This window comes from Amphibalanus amphitrite, unplaced genomic scaffold (genome assembly GCF_019059575.1).
Source record: "Amphibalanus amphitrite isolate SeventyFive unplaced genomic scaffold, NRLGWU_Aamphi_draft 000093F_arrow, whole genome shotgun sequence".
In the NCBI taxonomy this organism is placed as follows: Eukaryota; Metazoa; Arthropoda; class Thecostraca; order Balanomorpha; family Balanidae; genus Amphibalanus; species Amphibalanus amphitrite.
The window spans coordinates 608107-620516 of NW_024881589.1; the positions used below are offsets into that span (position 1 = coordinate 608107).

Here is a 12410-nt window from a genome sequence, read left to right on the forward strand (position 1 = left end):
TTTCTGCATGGTAACCATATGGGCTGTCCCATGTGGTAACCATATGGGCTGCCCCATGTGGTAACCATATGGGCTGTCCCATGTGGTAACCATATGAGCTGTCCCATGTTGTAACCATATGGGCTTTCCTATGTGGTAACCATATGGGCTGCTCCATATGGTAACCATATGGACTGCCCCACCTCATAACCATATCGACAGTTCCGAGCAAGAACATCCTAAGTCAAATTTTTCGAAGTTGATATTTTATACCATTCGACTCAGCTCGACAAGCTGAGTCGAATGGTATAAAAATTTCAATTTCGAAAAATTTGACACTTGGATGTTCTTGCTCGGAACTGTCGATATGGGCTTCCCCTGTGGTAACCACGTGGCTGCTCCATTCGGTAACCATATCAGGCTACCCCATTTGATAACCATGTGAGCTGCCCACAAGAATATCAAACAGGTATCGCGAATGGCAACTTTGTCAGCTGTCCCACGCAAGGACTACATGGTAAACTACTGATTGGCTGTATGTCCTTTTGTGGACTTAAAACTACCTGGCTTCCTTTCACTTCTGGTACATTCATACATTAACAACTACGACAGTTTCCTTTAAACGTATATTACACGCGAGACACACTAGGTGACGCACCGCCCCGCCCCGCCCTCGTCAGCGTCAGCGTTATGTTCGACGCCGTTGCCGCCGCCACCGCCGTTGCTGGTGTCGGCGCCCGCCGCCCCCGCTGCCACCGCCGCTACTGTTGGTGGCCTGGCGCGCCGTCCTGTAACCTTCCCGGTCTCGGCTGTTCACCAGCCACTTTCCGATAGCGTTGGCTATGTCCTTTTCTGTCACCGACAAGGCCGGGTTCTGTTTGACTGGCCCTGTCGGAAAAACAACAAAAAGCTTGTTACGAGCGAGCAAATCCTTTCGTTACGAGCTAGCGAGATGTAGAATAAGAAACTGACGCACTCGCTAGTTTGTCGCCCAGAAAGGCGTCTTGCTGGCGGTAGAGTCGTGCGTTGCTTCTAGTAATTCAGATACACGCAGTTGAAGTAAAAGGAAGCGAGAACTTTATACTGTGATAAAAGCAAAACTGGTGAGGTAATGTTTTTAATGAGGTAATAAAAGAAAAACAATTGTCTACTTCATTGTCCATAAAATGAGCATCACGATAGAAATGTATTCAGAAAACGGGTTAGAAGATATGCTTACTGTAGACGACAGTGTAGAGCTTCGTTGTTCTAAAGCCCGTCTTTCCGTGACGCTGGGCCCCATTCATGTTAAAGCGCTGCCCAAGGCCGCTCCTCATCAGTTGGGCCATGACGCGGCGGACACACTCGCCAACGGTGCTGCCGCCTTTGTCGCCCAGGTACAGCACCTGTGAAATCAGACCTCGTGTGATTAACGTAATGGGCGGGCTAACCGATAACTTAACCCGCGCCCCGTATGTCTATCAGCGGACCCTACCACCCGTAGAGGAAGGGGGGCCTTTCGCCCCCCCCCCCCAGATCTCGGAAAGTTACCGGCCGACTTTCAAGATTTAAACAGCGTTCGATAGCCCCACCGGGGAACTACCTTGTGACCCAATTTCATTGACCTCGGTCAAACCGATGACGTCACAGGTCAGGTCAAAGGTCGCATTTTCACCTTTTACAGGCTTTCAAGAAATGTGTTGTAAAATCGTTACATGTTATTGAAAATCATCGACGGAGACTTGTTCGTCAAATAATATTTTGCTATTTAAGGTCACTACCACCAGTGGCCAGTTTCACAAAAAAAGACGGTTGCGATTACAACGGCGCCTCTCGGCTGCCGTTGTTGGTGCCTCTTCTGGGTTCCCGGCGACAGCCCGCCAGCCTCCTCCACCAGCAGCCGGGCGGCGCGGGCAGGGTCGTCGGCTGCCAGCCACTCGCCCTCATCGCCGTGATGGCAGCACAGGTTGTGAAGGATGAAGCAGGCCCTGAAACAACAGCGGTAACAATAAGGTATATTGCTAGTAATCATACTAGAGTACAGGTGTTCGCGATAACAATATGTTTTGATGTATATGATTGATGGATGCATTAGTTTTGGTGAAGAAACTTATTAATTGCATAATATCACGCTCGCCAAAACCTCCCGGTTACAGCCACTTACACTTTACTTTCAACCTCTGTCCCATTTATTATTTATTAGCATATCGAGCTAGAAGGAAACCACGACGTAATCGTCAAATTACATAGCACAAATTGCGGGACGTCGGGGTAGTCCGTAAAAGTACCCAACCCCTCTCAGCCAACGCCGTTGAGACGGGGGGGGGGGGGTCGAAGCCAGGACACGTATCGGCGTATCCTTCACAGATTCGGGTGTCTCACCGTCCTAGACGCTGTTGGCGACGTCGAGGCTCAGGTCAGTATGAAACTGGCGACATTCGTTTCCACCGCACAACAGGGTCGGCTCCCCTTTGTCGAGCCCCTCAAACAGGCCCTCGACTCCACCCGGGTTATGCGGCTGCAGCCCGGGGAAGAGGTCACTGTTTGCGGCCGTTGGCAGGAGCGAGCGGGCATGCTGGTAGAAGAGGCTCACCAGTGACGCCTGATCCGGCGTCAAGACCACTGTCGTCGTTCCCATGATGCGCCGAACCTTTCCGCCATGGTGCAACACCGTCGTGGAGCGAGCGGAGTCGCGACGTCGCTCCCACTCCTCCACTTTCAGGCCGGTCCACACGCCGGCTCGGTGACCGGCGAATAACACCAGATGGGCGAACAGAATCTGGCGGGCGCTGCAAAAAGAACACAACCATACGAACACAGTGCTCCGTATGGCTTCATGGTCTGGCCCCTGCGGACGCCGTACAGGACGCCCGTAAATGTCATTACCTCCCATCCAAATGAAAATTGTCCCAGTTGGCCCCCGCCTCAAGTCTCTCTGTTTCCCACTCACGGAGGTGATCTCTGATGCACTGTTTCTCTCGCAGCCACGTGTTCCCCCCTTCTGCCAGGTTGATGACACTGTCTCCGGAAGGGACGGGGAGTTTAGGGTGTCGGCGATCGAATCCCAAAGGATGTGGCGGCAACGACTCACCGTTGTATTCGTTGCTGGTGCTTTTTTCTTCAACTTTTGGTTTTTCTGGGAATTTAAACCCAGAACAGGCAGTGTCAAACTGTACCACTACCTCAACATTAATTTAAGACCATGTTGATTGTCTATCGCCGATGTTCGGGTCTCGGCCAGACCCCTGGTCGGTCATGGCCGGACCTGTACTGCTGCACTCGACGCGCGCGGCACCCACACACATGCACACGCGTCCGTAGGTCGGAGCAGACTGTTCGTTAATTGGCATCCAGCCAACGGCTCTCAGCACGGGCCCCCGGCGGGACTGGTGCTGCCCTCTCTGTATTGCATGGGAACTACAACTGCGACCGCTAAGGTATATGCGGCAGCCCCGCACAGCCGAGAACGGCGCACGATTTGCATCGTGTTCCGTTTGAGGTGTCTGAAAGCACCAGGCGTGAACTTTTTGACTGATGTAAATAAAGAAGTCAGCCGACGTATAGTACGTCGGTAAACTGGTAATGTCATGTTGACAATCTCTTCTCCCCCGCACTCGGCGTTGGTGCAGGAGGTGATGATCAGAATGATCGTTACGATGACGGTGATGTTCATAGCGCTTTTATAAAAAAATTTCACCAGAATTCGAGATCTTCTAAGTTAAACATAACGATTGATCGGTTATCGATGTATTTCTTGCGTAGAGAAATGAACTTTTGCTGATCGTAGGTATTTGTATCCGTAGATTTCCAGAAATGCTTTAGGGACTAGTCGATATGGAATACAAAGTTTCAATGGCTGGCTCTAGATCGATGCTCGCATTAAAGTAGGCTGCCGTCACAGCCGCCGTTTTTGCGCGAGTTTCTTTGTTGGCATAACATTTCATAATGCCAAGACACATATTGTTCTACCAGCAATGCAATGTCGGGGTTGTGTTGCCGACCTATAGAGCTGTGTACTCTGACGTCATCACCAACGAGTGGTTCCAACAGCTGATTGTGCCAATATTAAAGGCCATAGGGGAGACCTTCCGAGACAATTTAGGGCTGTATTTTATTTTTCGAGCCAGCAAGTTGATGTTTCACATATTCCTTGATTTTTTTCCTAATGTTTTAGCTACCAAAAATTAATCTTATCTTAATGTTTTCGTAGAAATTATCATTATTATTCAGTGATACAATCATGGCGCACGAGTTTCAAAACATGCGTGCGTTTATGGCGGTGGCGTCGGCCTTGGCGGCGTCCTGGTTTTCGGTGGACGGCGGTCGGTTGCTCATGATCATTTCTTTTTGTCGTTCAGTAGAAAAGTATGTCATTTGTGACGTATTTCTCTATCAGTAGCTTTTATCGGACATACATACATACATACATACATACATACATACATACATACATACATACATAATTTCTTTGGTTAAATGATAAAAAAATCAAGTTTTAAAATCAAGTGTTGTGATCACAAAAAATCACAGTGAGAGACCCTCATCATAGAGGTCACAGGCCACCTCCACATAGACCATAGCGTCAAACGCCAGGAGTTCCGAGATCGCAGGGTGGAGGGCCTCGGCGTAGATGAGGTACATTTCGATAATGATTGATGCCTCCAGGTAAAACACCTTCATCTCCTCCTCCCTCTCCTCCGGCGTCTGCGGCCCCGGCGGCGGCAGCAGCGGCTGCGGTTGCGGCGGCAGTCATGAACAATTAGGCGTTAGACGAGATTACTTATCATTGTACTTAACCGTAACTAATGAGCATCGTACACACGAAGTTATTGCACATAAATCATTGAGCAAATGTACCACTTGATCGATCTGGTACGGGATTCCAGAGTCACCGGTAGATAACAAAACAGACCCCAGAAAAAGCCAGGGCGACCAATGCACTGAGCTGCAGATTCAACGCATCGTGTACCAGTGGGTGATATGCCCCTAGATCCTTCCGTTTCTACAGTACAAAGCAGCGGACAGCGGCAATGATCAGTGTAATGAATTGTTGTCTCACTTGCTCCTGTCCATAAGCCTATGCTGAGCTATGATCGGGTTTTGGAAGGTAGTCATGACGGCACATACCTTCACGAGAGCATTGACAATATTGCGGAACTGATGCGGTATCGCGTCGAGAATTTTGTACAGTTTCAATCTAGCGATAGCACGTTCAACATGAATCCTGGCCTCAGCCACCTCCCGATTGTGAAGCACTTCTTCTTTCGTGAACTGGGGTTGGAACAGAAATGCCGGCGTGTTGACAGTGACACCAGTCGGCACTATGTCACCGATCGAGAACCCCTTATCTGCGAGGACGAGATCTCCCGCGTCCAGCTGCTCCAGCAGGCCACTTGTCGCCGCGATCTGCTTATCAGACGCGTTGCCACCGTACACTCCGCTCACAAAGTTTATAGTGCCGTTCGGAGCGACTCCGACCATGAGTTTAAATGTGTTGCGCGCTTTGTAGGCGCTGTAGGTGCTTGCCTTGTTGTTTGTGTTGTCGGGTTTTTGAATGTGAATTTCTGTGCAGTCGATGGTGGTGCGACAGTTCTGAAACTTTTCAAAGGAAGCTGGCATTGATCCCCGATTTTTCTCCCGGCTCGTCACTCCCTTCCCCAGCACAGGCTTGTACAGGGCTTCGGCGAACACCGAGATAAACGTTCTGAGGATGTTCGTCACCGTGGACATTGAGACAGCAAAGCGCACTGACAAGTCTGTGTGGCCGAAGTTGTGCCGGAGTTTCATTAGGAACATGAGAATCTGATCCTCAAGAACTAAGACGTCCACCTTATGCTGATAGTACTCAAAGTCAAGCATGCTGATATATGTCACCAGCGTCTTAAAAACTTTCGCGTTTGGGAGGCTGGTGTAATAGTTCACCAGCGCGTCAGATTCACTTATCTGACTGAAAGTCAGCCGGGCAGCCTTGTACCTATCCGCCGCTGCCAGTCGGTTCACTTCCTCACGAAGTAGCTGGTTCTCGGCAGCCAATAGTTGCGATTCTCCGCCTTTCGCCGTGACACGCCCAGCACCGCGATGGGTTATGTCAGTTGACGTCTCTTCAAGAGGACGACAGGTGACATCAGCTGACACCTGCTTTGACTTTGGTGTCCGGGAGGGTTGCAGATCTAGTTCTAGCATCTTGTCCACATTCCATGGGAAGCGGGTCGGTCCGAATGCGACGCCTCTGGTGAAGTGCCAGGAGCAGATCCGGTCACTAGATGATGGACTGAAGTTGGCTGTCCTGGGAACACAGAAACAATTATTTCAATTGTGGCCAAAATAATGTCCCACTGCGAGCTGCATTGGTGAACCCCGGGTCCTGGACATTTCACTTGCATACATGGACAATGGACATGCTTGTGTGACAGGCACACTTGTGCCAAGATCCCAAGATCTGGGATCCAGGATCCTCAGGATCCAACATCTGGGATCTTAATGGATCATGGATTCAGCATTTCAGAGTTTGTCGCGATCCTGGAAATCCCGGGTCCTACATTTATATTTTGTCGATGGATCCTGGGGTTCCTACTCGTAGATCCTGTTATAGTTTTGTGAATGGCTTCTGGGGATCTAGAATCCTTCATTTTTATTTTATAGCGGGATCCTGGGGATCTTGGATTCTGCTTTTAGTCTCTGTCATTTTTTCAGTTAATTTAAAATGTCCAATAATTTGGAGACGGACATGTAGCCCAAGAAGCCTTTGCAGTTAAACTTGCTCTCTGGCCCTTCACGTCAGTGATAAGGCCTACTATTTAGTATTTTGCCAACAGACATCAATTTTATGTGAGATCAAGGGGATCCAGGACTCTGAACTTTTGATTATGCGGAGCAGCTTGGAGATCTTGGATCATTAAGGTTTGTTTTTGTGGGGGATTCAGGGGATCTTGGATCCTGCAATTCTTAGTATGCATCAGATCCTGGAATTCCCATTTTGTGTGGAATCTTGGGTCCTGAACTCTTGACATTGCATGGGATCTTATAAAAGAAAATAAGAATAAAAATGTTAGGTGACAGTTTGGGACAACGATGAGCAGTGTTGGAATTTTACTTTCTGTGGCTGGTAGTGGAGTAAGATTTTTTTAGGACAGTGGAGTACAAAATGCATGTGTCAGTATATCACCAGAAAACCATCATGCAAATTTAACACATCCAAAAATGAGCAATAGAGGCTCTCTGCTTTTCCACCCTCACTCCTACACCAATTATTATGAGCAACTACACTTTTTCTTCCTTATTCACAATCATTTTAAAGCTGATGTTTTGGTTGGAGTACATAAAAATCATTTATATCCAGTATGAAGTGTGGAGAACAACATTTTCTGGGGGAGTAGTTGACCAGCAAACACGAGTTTTTCCAACCTTGTGACGAGGAGATGAAATATGACTTAGTCAAAGATGGAACAAGAAGTACAAGAAAAGAAAGTAAAATCTAGCCACAAACAGTGACAATTATTCGTGTATTTATGTATGCACTAATTCATTTCATTCATTCTTGCAAGCAGTCACCAGCAGGGCAGGCCCCACTGGCAGGTGAAGCATGTTATCCAACAGCATTTACTTTGACAACTTAGTAGTTTTTGCAATGTGTCACATGCATTATTAGATTACTTGTGATAAATAGGAATAATAAAGATCAGTTTTAGTGCCCACGTATATAGTAACCAGGTATTATGCTAATATGTTTATATTTCGTTTAGATGTTAGCAACTACCTCCATTTTACACATCAATATCATGGACATTGTCAATATCATTATTGTATCATAATCTGTGTTGTATTAATATCAGTGGAGGCCTTTCACATTTTGCTTCTGTCTCTATTATCAAGCCAGATATCCCAGACCCAGCACACAGCTGGGTGAGGATTACAACTGCCAATGAATGTTCGTACAAGCCCTCAGAATTGATTGGTATGTGTCTGGAAAGTGGATTAAGGTCAATTTGCCCCCATGGCTTCATGATGTGATGTGGCAAGATCAACTACAGCTTTGTGAAAATAATACTTATTGATCAATTTATTTTTACTGTGTGTCTACAATTACACTTATGCGTAAAAATAATGGTTACTTGGCCCCTAAGATTCTCTCACAGTTGAAGCAAACATTTTGGTGATAGGTATATTGAGTCCTGGATAAGTAGCATGTTTATACCGTTAAATATATAAATGAGACAATCATATTTCATAGCAAATAATAAATACATGCCTTTATTGGAGGCAGAAACAACTGATATCTAGGTACTTACCGGATGAGTCGCAGCCACCTTTCACGCTGCATCTTCAATTATCATGGAAATGGCTGAAATCCCTAGATCGACGCCTGCAGGCTGCCTAATTGTCACGCCTGCGCCAGAAATGAAACGTTACTTTCCTAAGGGTTTTCAATAAAATTTGCCATTGCTCAATAATTTTTGCTGCCACTAAAAAAAAAAATCAAAAATTACACTGTCCCTAATAAACAAGATTTCTTTGCACAACTCGGTACCTTTTCTTTGTAACATTGATTTAAAGTCTTGCCTATGGGCTTCAACATGGGCGCAGTCAGCTGTGGGAACCAGTCCGAAGCAGTGACGTCATGCGTAAACAGATCTATTTTTTTAAGTTTTTCTATTATGACGTCAGTTGCTTAGACCCAACGATCGTCTAAAGGCCTGGCTACACTATGCGTTTTCTGCGTGCGTTCTTTGCGTGTTTGCGTGATTTGCGTAATATCGTTCTAGAAGAAAGCTATATTTAATAAAACTTTTACATAAGTTATGTATAAAAGGTAATGCAATTCTTATATTAACTAAAATTGAATATGAAAAAAACATTACAAAAACGTAATATCGTTTTTTACTAGCACGATATCACGCAAAACACGCAAACACGCAAAAAACGCACGCAGAAAACGCATAGTGTAGCCAGGCCTTAATTCGACGAGGAATCCTCCAGTAATGTTCCTGTGTTAGTTTTATTCATTTTGACAGACAAATTAAATCGATTTGCAAGGTCGGCTTCGGTGTCGTGGATGTCACTATCTTTTGCTTGTACCATGACGGTGTCATCTCCCATTGCCACGAACAGATGAGGTTTTAATTTTTCTACCAGTTTGGTCATGGAGCACATAGTAGTGTAGGTGTTAACCAAAGCGGTCGATGCATCACCCGATTTTGTTTGATAAGATGCATAGCACGCAACTCCGTTACGTGAAGCAATTTTGGTTTTAATATGTAGATGTCGCCAAAAGTCGAGGTCAGCTTGACTCATCCCTACAGACCGACACGCATATATGAAAGCTTCAAGACTAGTGGCCCCTTGCGCCCGATCAAATCCAGAAATATCTCCCGAGTAAAATTTCAAATTTTCCTTTCGCGGGATATTGTGTATCAATATTGCCTCTATTGCGTTTTTATTGTACCCTATAGCCATGCATACGGAAAGCATTAGTAGTGATATGAGACTGTCGCAAACTTGTTTGAACATAGGTGAGAAGTAAGTTGTAAGGACGCGGTGCATCATGGCGATCACTTGAACTTTGGGCAATTTTCTTAGAATGTCGTTGTTGCCGGTTGCTTTGGTTGTACTTTTGAGAAGCATTTCATAGTCGGCCCGAATATGGTCGGGCACCATTGTTTCTTCGGCCAAGTGCAGTGATACTTTCGTGCCCGGCAGCGCGACTATGCTTCCCCGGCAATCCATTCTTTTTTTGTGCCCGGCAATCCATTCTTTTGTTGCTTCGAGGTTGGGTCCAATTTGGTTTCGTTGATAATGCTTTAGCATATTCTCGGCTTGGTCATGACAGTATACTCGGATAAATTCTTTGAAATGTACTATGGCGGCACATTTGGAATAAACAGGACCTTGAAGGATTGGAGCACGGAAATTTTTTATCTCCCGTGGTTGGGATGTATATTGTATGCTATATCTAAAACGAAACCTTTGAGCGCCGCTCAAAAGAGCAGTTGTCGCAACAGCGCCATGATAGTCGGACTGCCCGACCATCCCCTCCCCCACACTCCTACAACCCCCATATTGTCAGACCACACCCGCACTCGTCGGCCAGTCCAGCGATGGCCCCAAATCAGGCACGCGACGACGACTGGTACAGCTGCTCGTCTCGGTGGCGGCCCGCGCAGGGGCCCTGGCGTTATGATTGGTCCGCATGTGGTGACGTCACCCACACGTCACACAACACGCGGGAAAATATCAGTGGCGGAGCTAATGTACAATCAACAAAGATCGCTCTATGTCCCATTGGCAGCACCGTCCAGGTGAATTGGCGGCCGTCAGCGAGGCGGACGCCCATAAACTGTTGTAGTCCTGGATGCAGAGGGATGTGGTAAAATCCGTGACGTAGGTCCACCTTGATGGCAAATCTCGGTGCCGTATCTTGGAGAAGGTCCAAGGCCCTGGGCAGGAAGCAGGGTGGTGGCCTGAGGTGTTCGGTGAGCGGGCTCAGGTCGTAGATTACCCGAGCTCGGGTGGCGTTTTTGGCGATGCCGAACAGCCTGTACGCGGATTTCGGGCGCCCGGGCTTCAGGTGGCCGTGACGCGTCAGCGCTGTGATGATGTTCAGCTTGACCTGGGTAGTCGGGGTCACCTGGAAGTGTCCTCTGGCTGCAGGCGGAACGAAGGTCTTCGCCCCGGCGGACAGTATCGATTGGACTCGGTGGTCCGACGAGATGTCCGGCGACAGGTGCCGCCGTTCGTCCACATCCACTGTGTGCAGAGGGGAAGCTGGTACAGAGCGCTGATTGTTGACGAACGAGAGGGGGGATTCGTCTTCCCCCTCTTCTGGCTCGTCTTGTTCCTGGTCGTCTTCCGGTTCATCCGGTGGTCCGGAGGCGACTTCAGGAGGCTGCTGGGAGTCCGGGGTTCGAGCGTCATCCTGGACTTCTTGTAGTATGGCCGCTTCCCTGGCCATTTGCGCGATTTCTGCTCCGGTCAGTCTGTGGAAGTGGTCGATGAACTGCATTGGAGGAGGAGCAGGCGGCTCAGCTACCTGACTCCAGTCCAACGTGGGTGCCATCGTGTCCAGATCCTCTGACGTCCAGGAGGAATCGAGCGCGGAGAGACCAGCATCCGACTCAACCCCGTCTCCCAGCTCTGACTCGAGGTCGGAGAGCACAGGGAGCGGGGGAGTCAGATGGTCGCCGTCGAGGTCTCCTTGATGTTCCAGCAGGTGAGAGAGAGGGGAGTGAGCCGACCTCGGAGACGTCCTGGTCGCCCATCGAGAAGAAGGAGGGGTTCGGCGAGACCAGTGAGCCGAGACCGAGCGCAGGTGAGTGGACAGCCGGAGGCGAGACGGCTGCAGCAGCTTCTACCGGACGATCGACGAACTCTGGGAGCACAGGTAAAGTCGAACAGCCGGGAGCCGAGGCACCATGCGCGTGAGTGTGGGGGCCGCTGGGGCGGCCTGTCCCGGCAGCAGGGCTAGCGGCGCTCCATGGTGACGAGGGATCTCCGGCGGGACCGTTGGAACCACTCGTACCACCGCGTGCCACTGCTGCATAACACTACTGATCCGCACTGCCCGTGGTGGTCGCCGCCGGCCTCTTGCGGCGGCGTCGACGACCCATCGGCGGACCGGGTTGCACCTGCTGAGCATACTGGACAGTATGCTGTGGCGGCAGGTGAACGACTGGAGCTGGCGGAGGCAGCTGTACTCCGAGTTGCAGGAGCTCCAAGTCAGGAAGGGCGGTCAGAGCAGCCGCCCACCCCCGGTGTCCTACGATGACGAATAGCTTGAGACGATCCTGCAGGAAAGTGAAGTCCTGCGGGTCCGGTGGGACCTGAGCGGTTGCGAGAAGGAGCACGCGAATTTCTTGCCGATCGCGGGTTTGAAAGCTCTCGTTGATTAGGCGTTGGGTAGTGAGATACTCACGCCACTGAGCGTTAAAGGCCTGGAGCACTGGGGCTGGCGGCCGTTGTGGTGGATCCATGGGCGGTGAAGGGGTCGCCGCCGGTCCTGGTGTGGAGTCGGGCCGCGCAGCCGACGGAGGGCGAGCCTGGGAGACGGGCTGAAGCAGTTCGGCTACCCGACGCGCCAAAACGTCTAGCGCCGTGGGCCTGGCCGCCCACGGCGCCGCCGGATCCACTGGCGTCGGAATTATCCAGATTGAAGTGGAGCTGTCGAGCTACGCTGGATCTGGTGTTCCGGGAAGGAGTGTCTGTCGCGGTGGTATATTGGTGACGGGTCGTTGCCGGCGTATTCGGACGGCTTCGACCCATGGAAGAGGCACCGAGCCGGCCGCGGGTAGGCACTTAGGAAGTGCGTCCCGCAGGCCGAGTGAGGGCGAGGCGCTACACCACTATAACCACTGAGAACACTTCGACTTTGGTTACACTGCACCACCAGCGGCAGCACCCCCTCGTCAGGTGCTGCCCCGCAGAACGCCGTTCACCGACTCACCGACGCCGTTGTACGA

The 12410-nt window shown here is 49.6% G+C and overlaps 1 protein-coding gene and 1 long non-coding RNA gene across 2 annotated transcripts; both read right to left on the reverse strand.

Annotated features, from left to right (window-relative positions):
- Nucleotides 1-517: 517 nt before the first annotated feature.
- LOC122380204 lies at nt 518-3293 on the reverse strand. Its single transcript, XR_006256298.1, has 4 exons — nt 3050-3293; nt 2341-2747; nt 1199-1946; nt 518-867 (listed from the first exon to the last, which is right to left on the reverse strand). It is a non-coding gene; the product is annotated as an uncharacterized LOC122380204 (long non-coding RNA).
- Nucleotides 3294-4439: 1146 nt separating this feature from the next.
- Nucleotides 4440-8532, reverse strand: LOC122380206. The gene has a single exon (XM_043363168.1). It carries the CDS (start codon nt 6139-6141, stop codon nt 5014-5016), a length of 1128 nt encoding a protein of 375 aa, XP_043219103.1. The 5' UTR covers nt 6142-8532; the 3' UTR covers nt 4440-5013.
- Nucleotides 8533-12410: the final 3878 nt, after the last annotated feature.

Excerpts from the sequence above, each read along its gene's own strand:
- LOC122380206 (XM_043363168.1), bottom strand. The coding sequence starts at position 6,141 with ATGCTAGAACTAGATCTGCAACCCTCCCGGACACCAAAGTCAAAGCAG.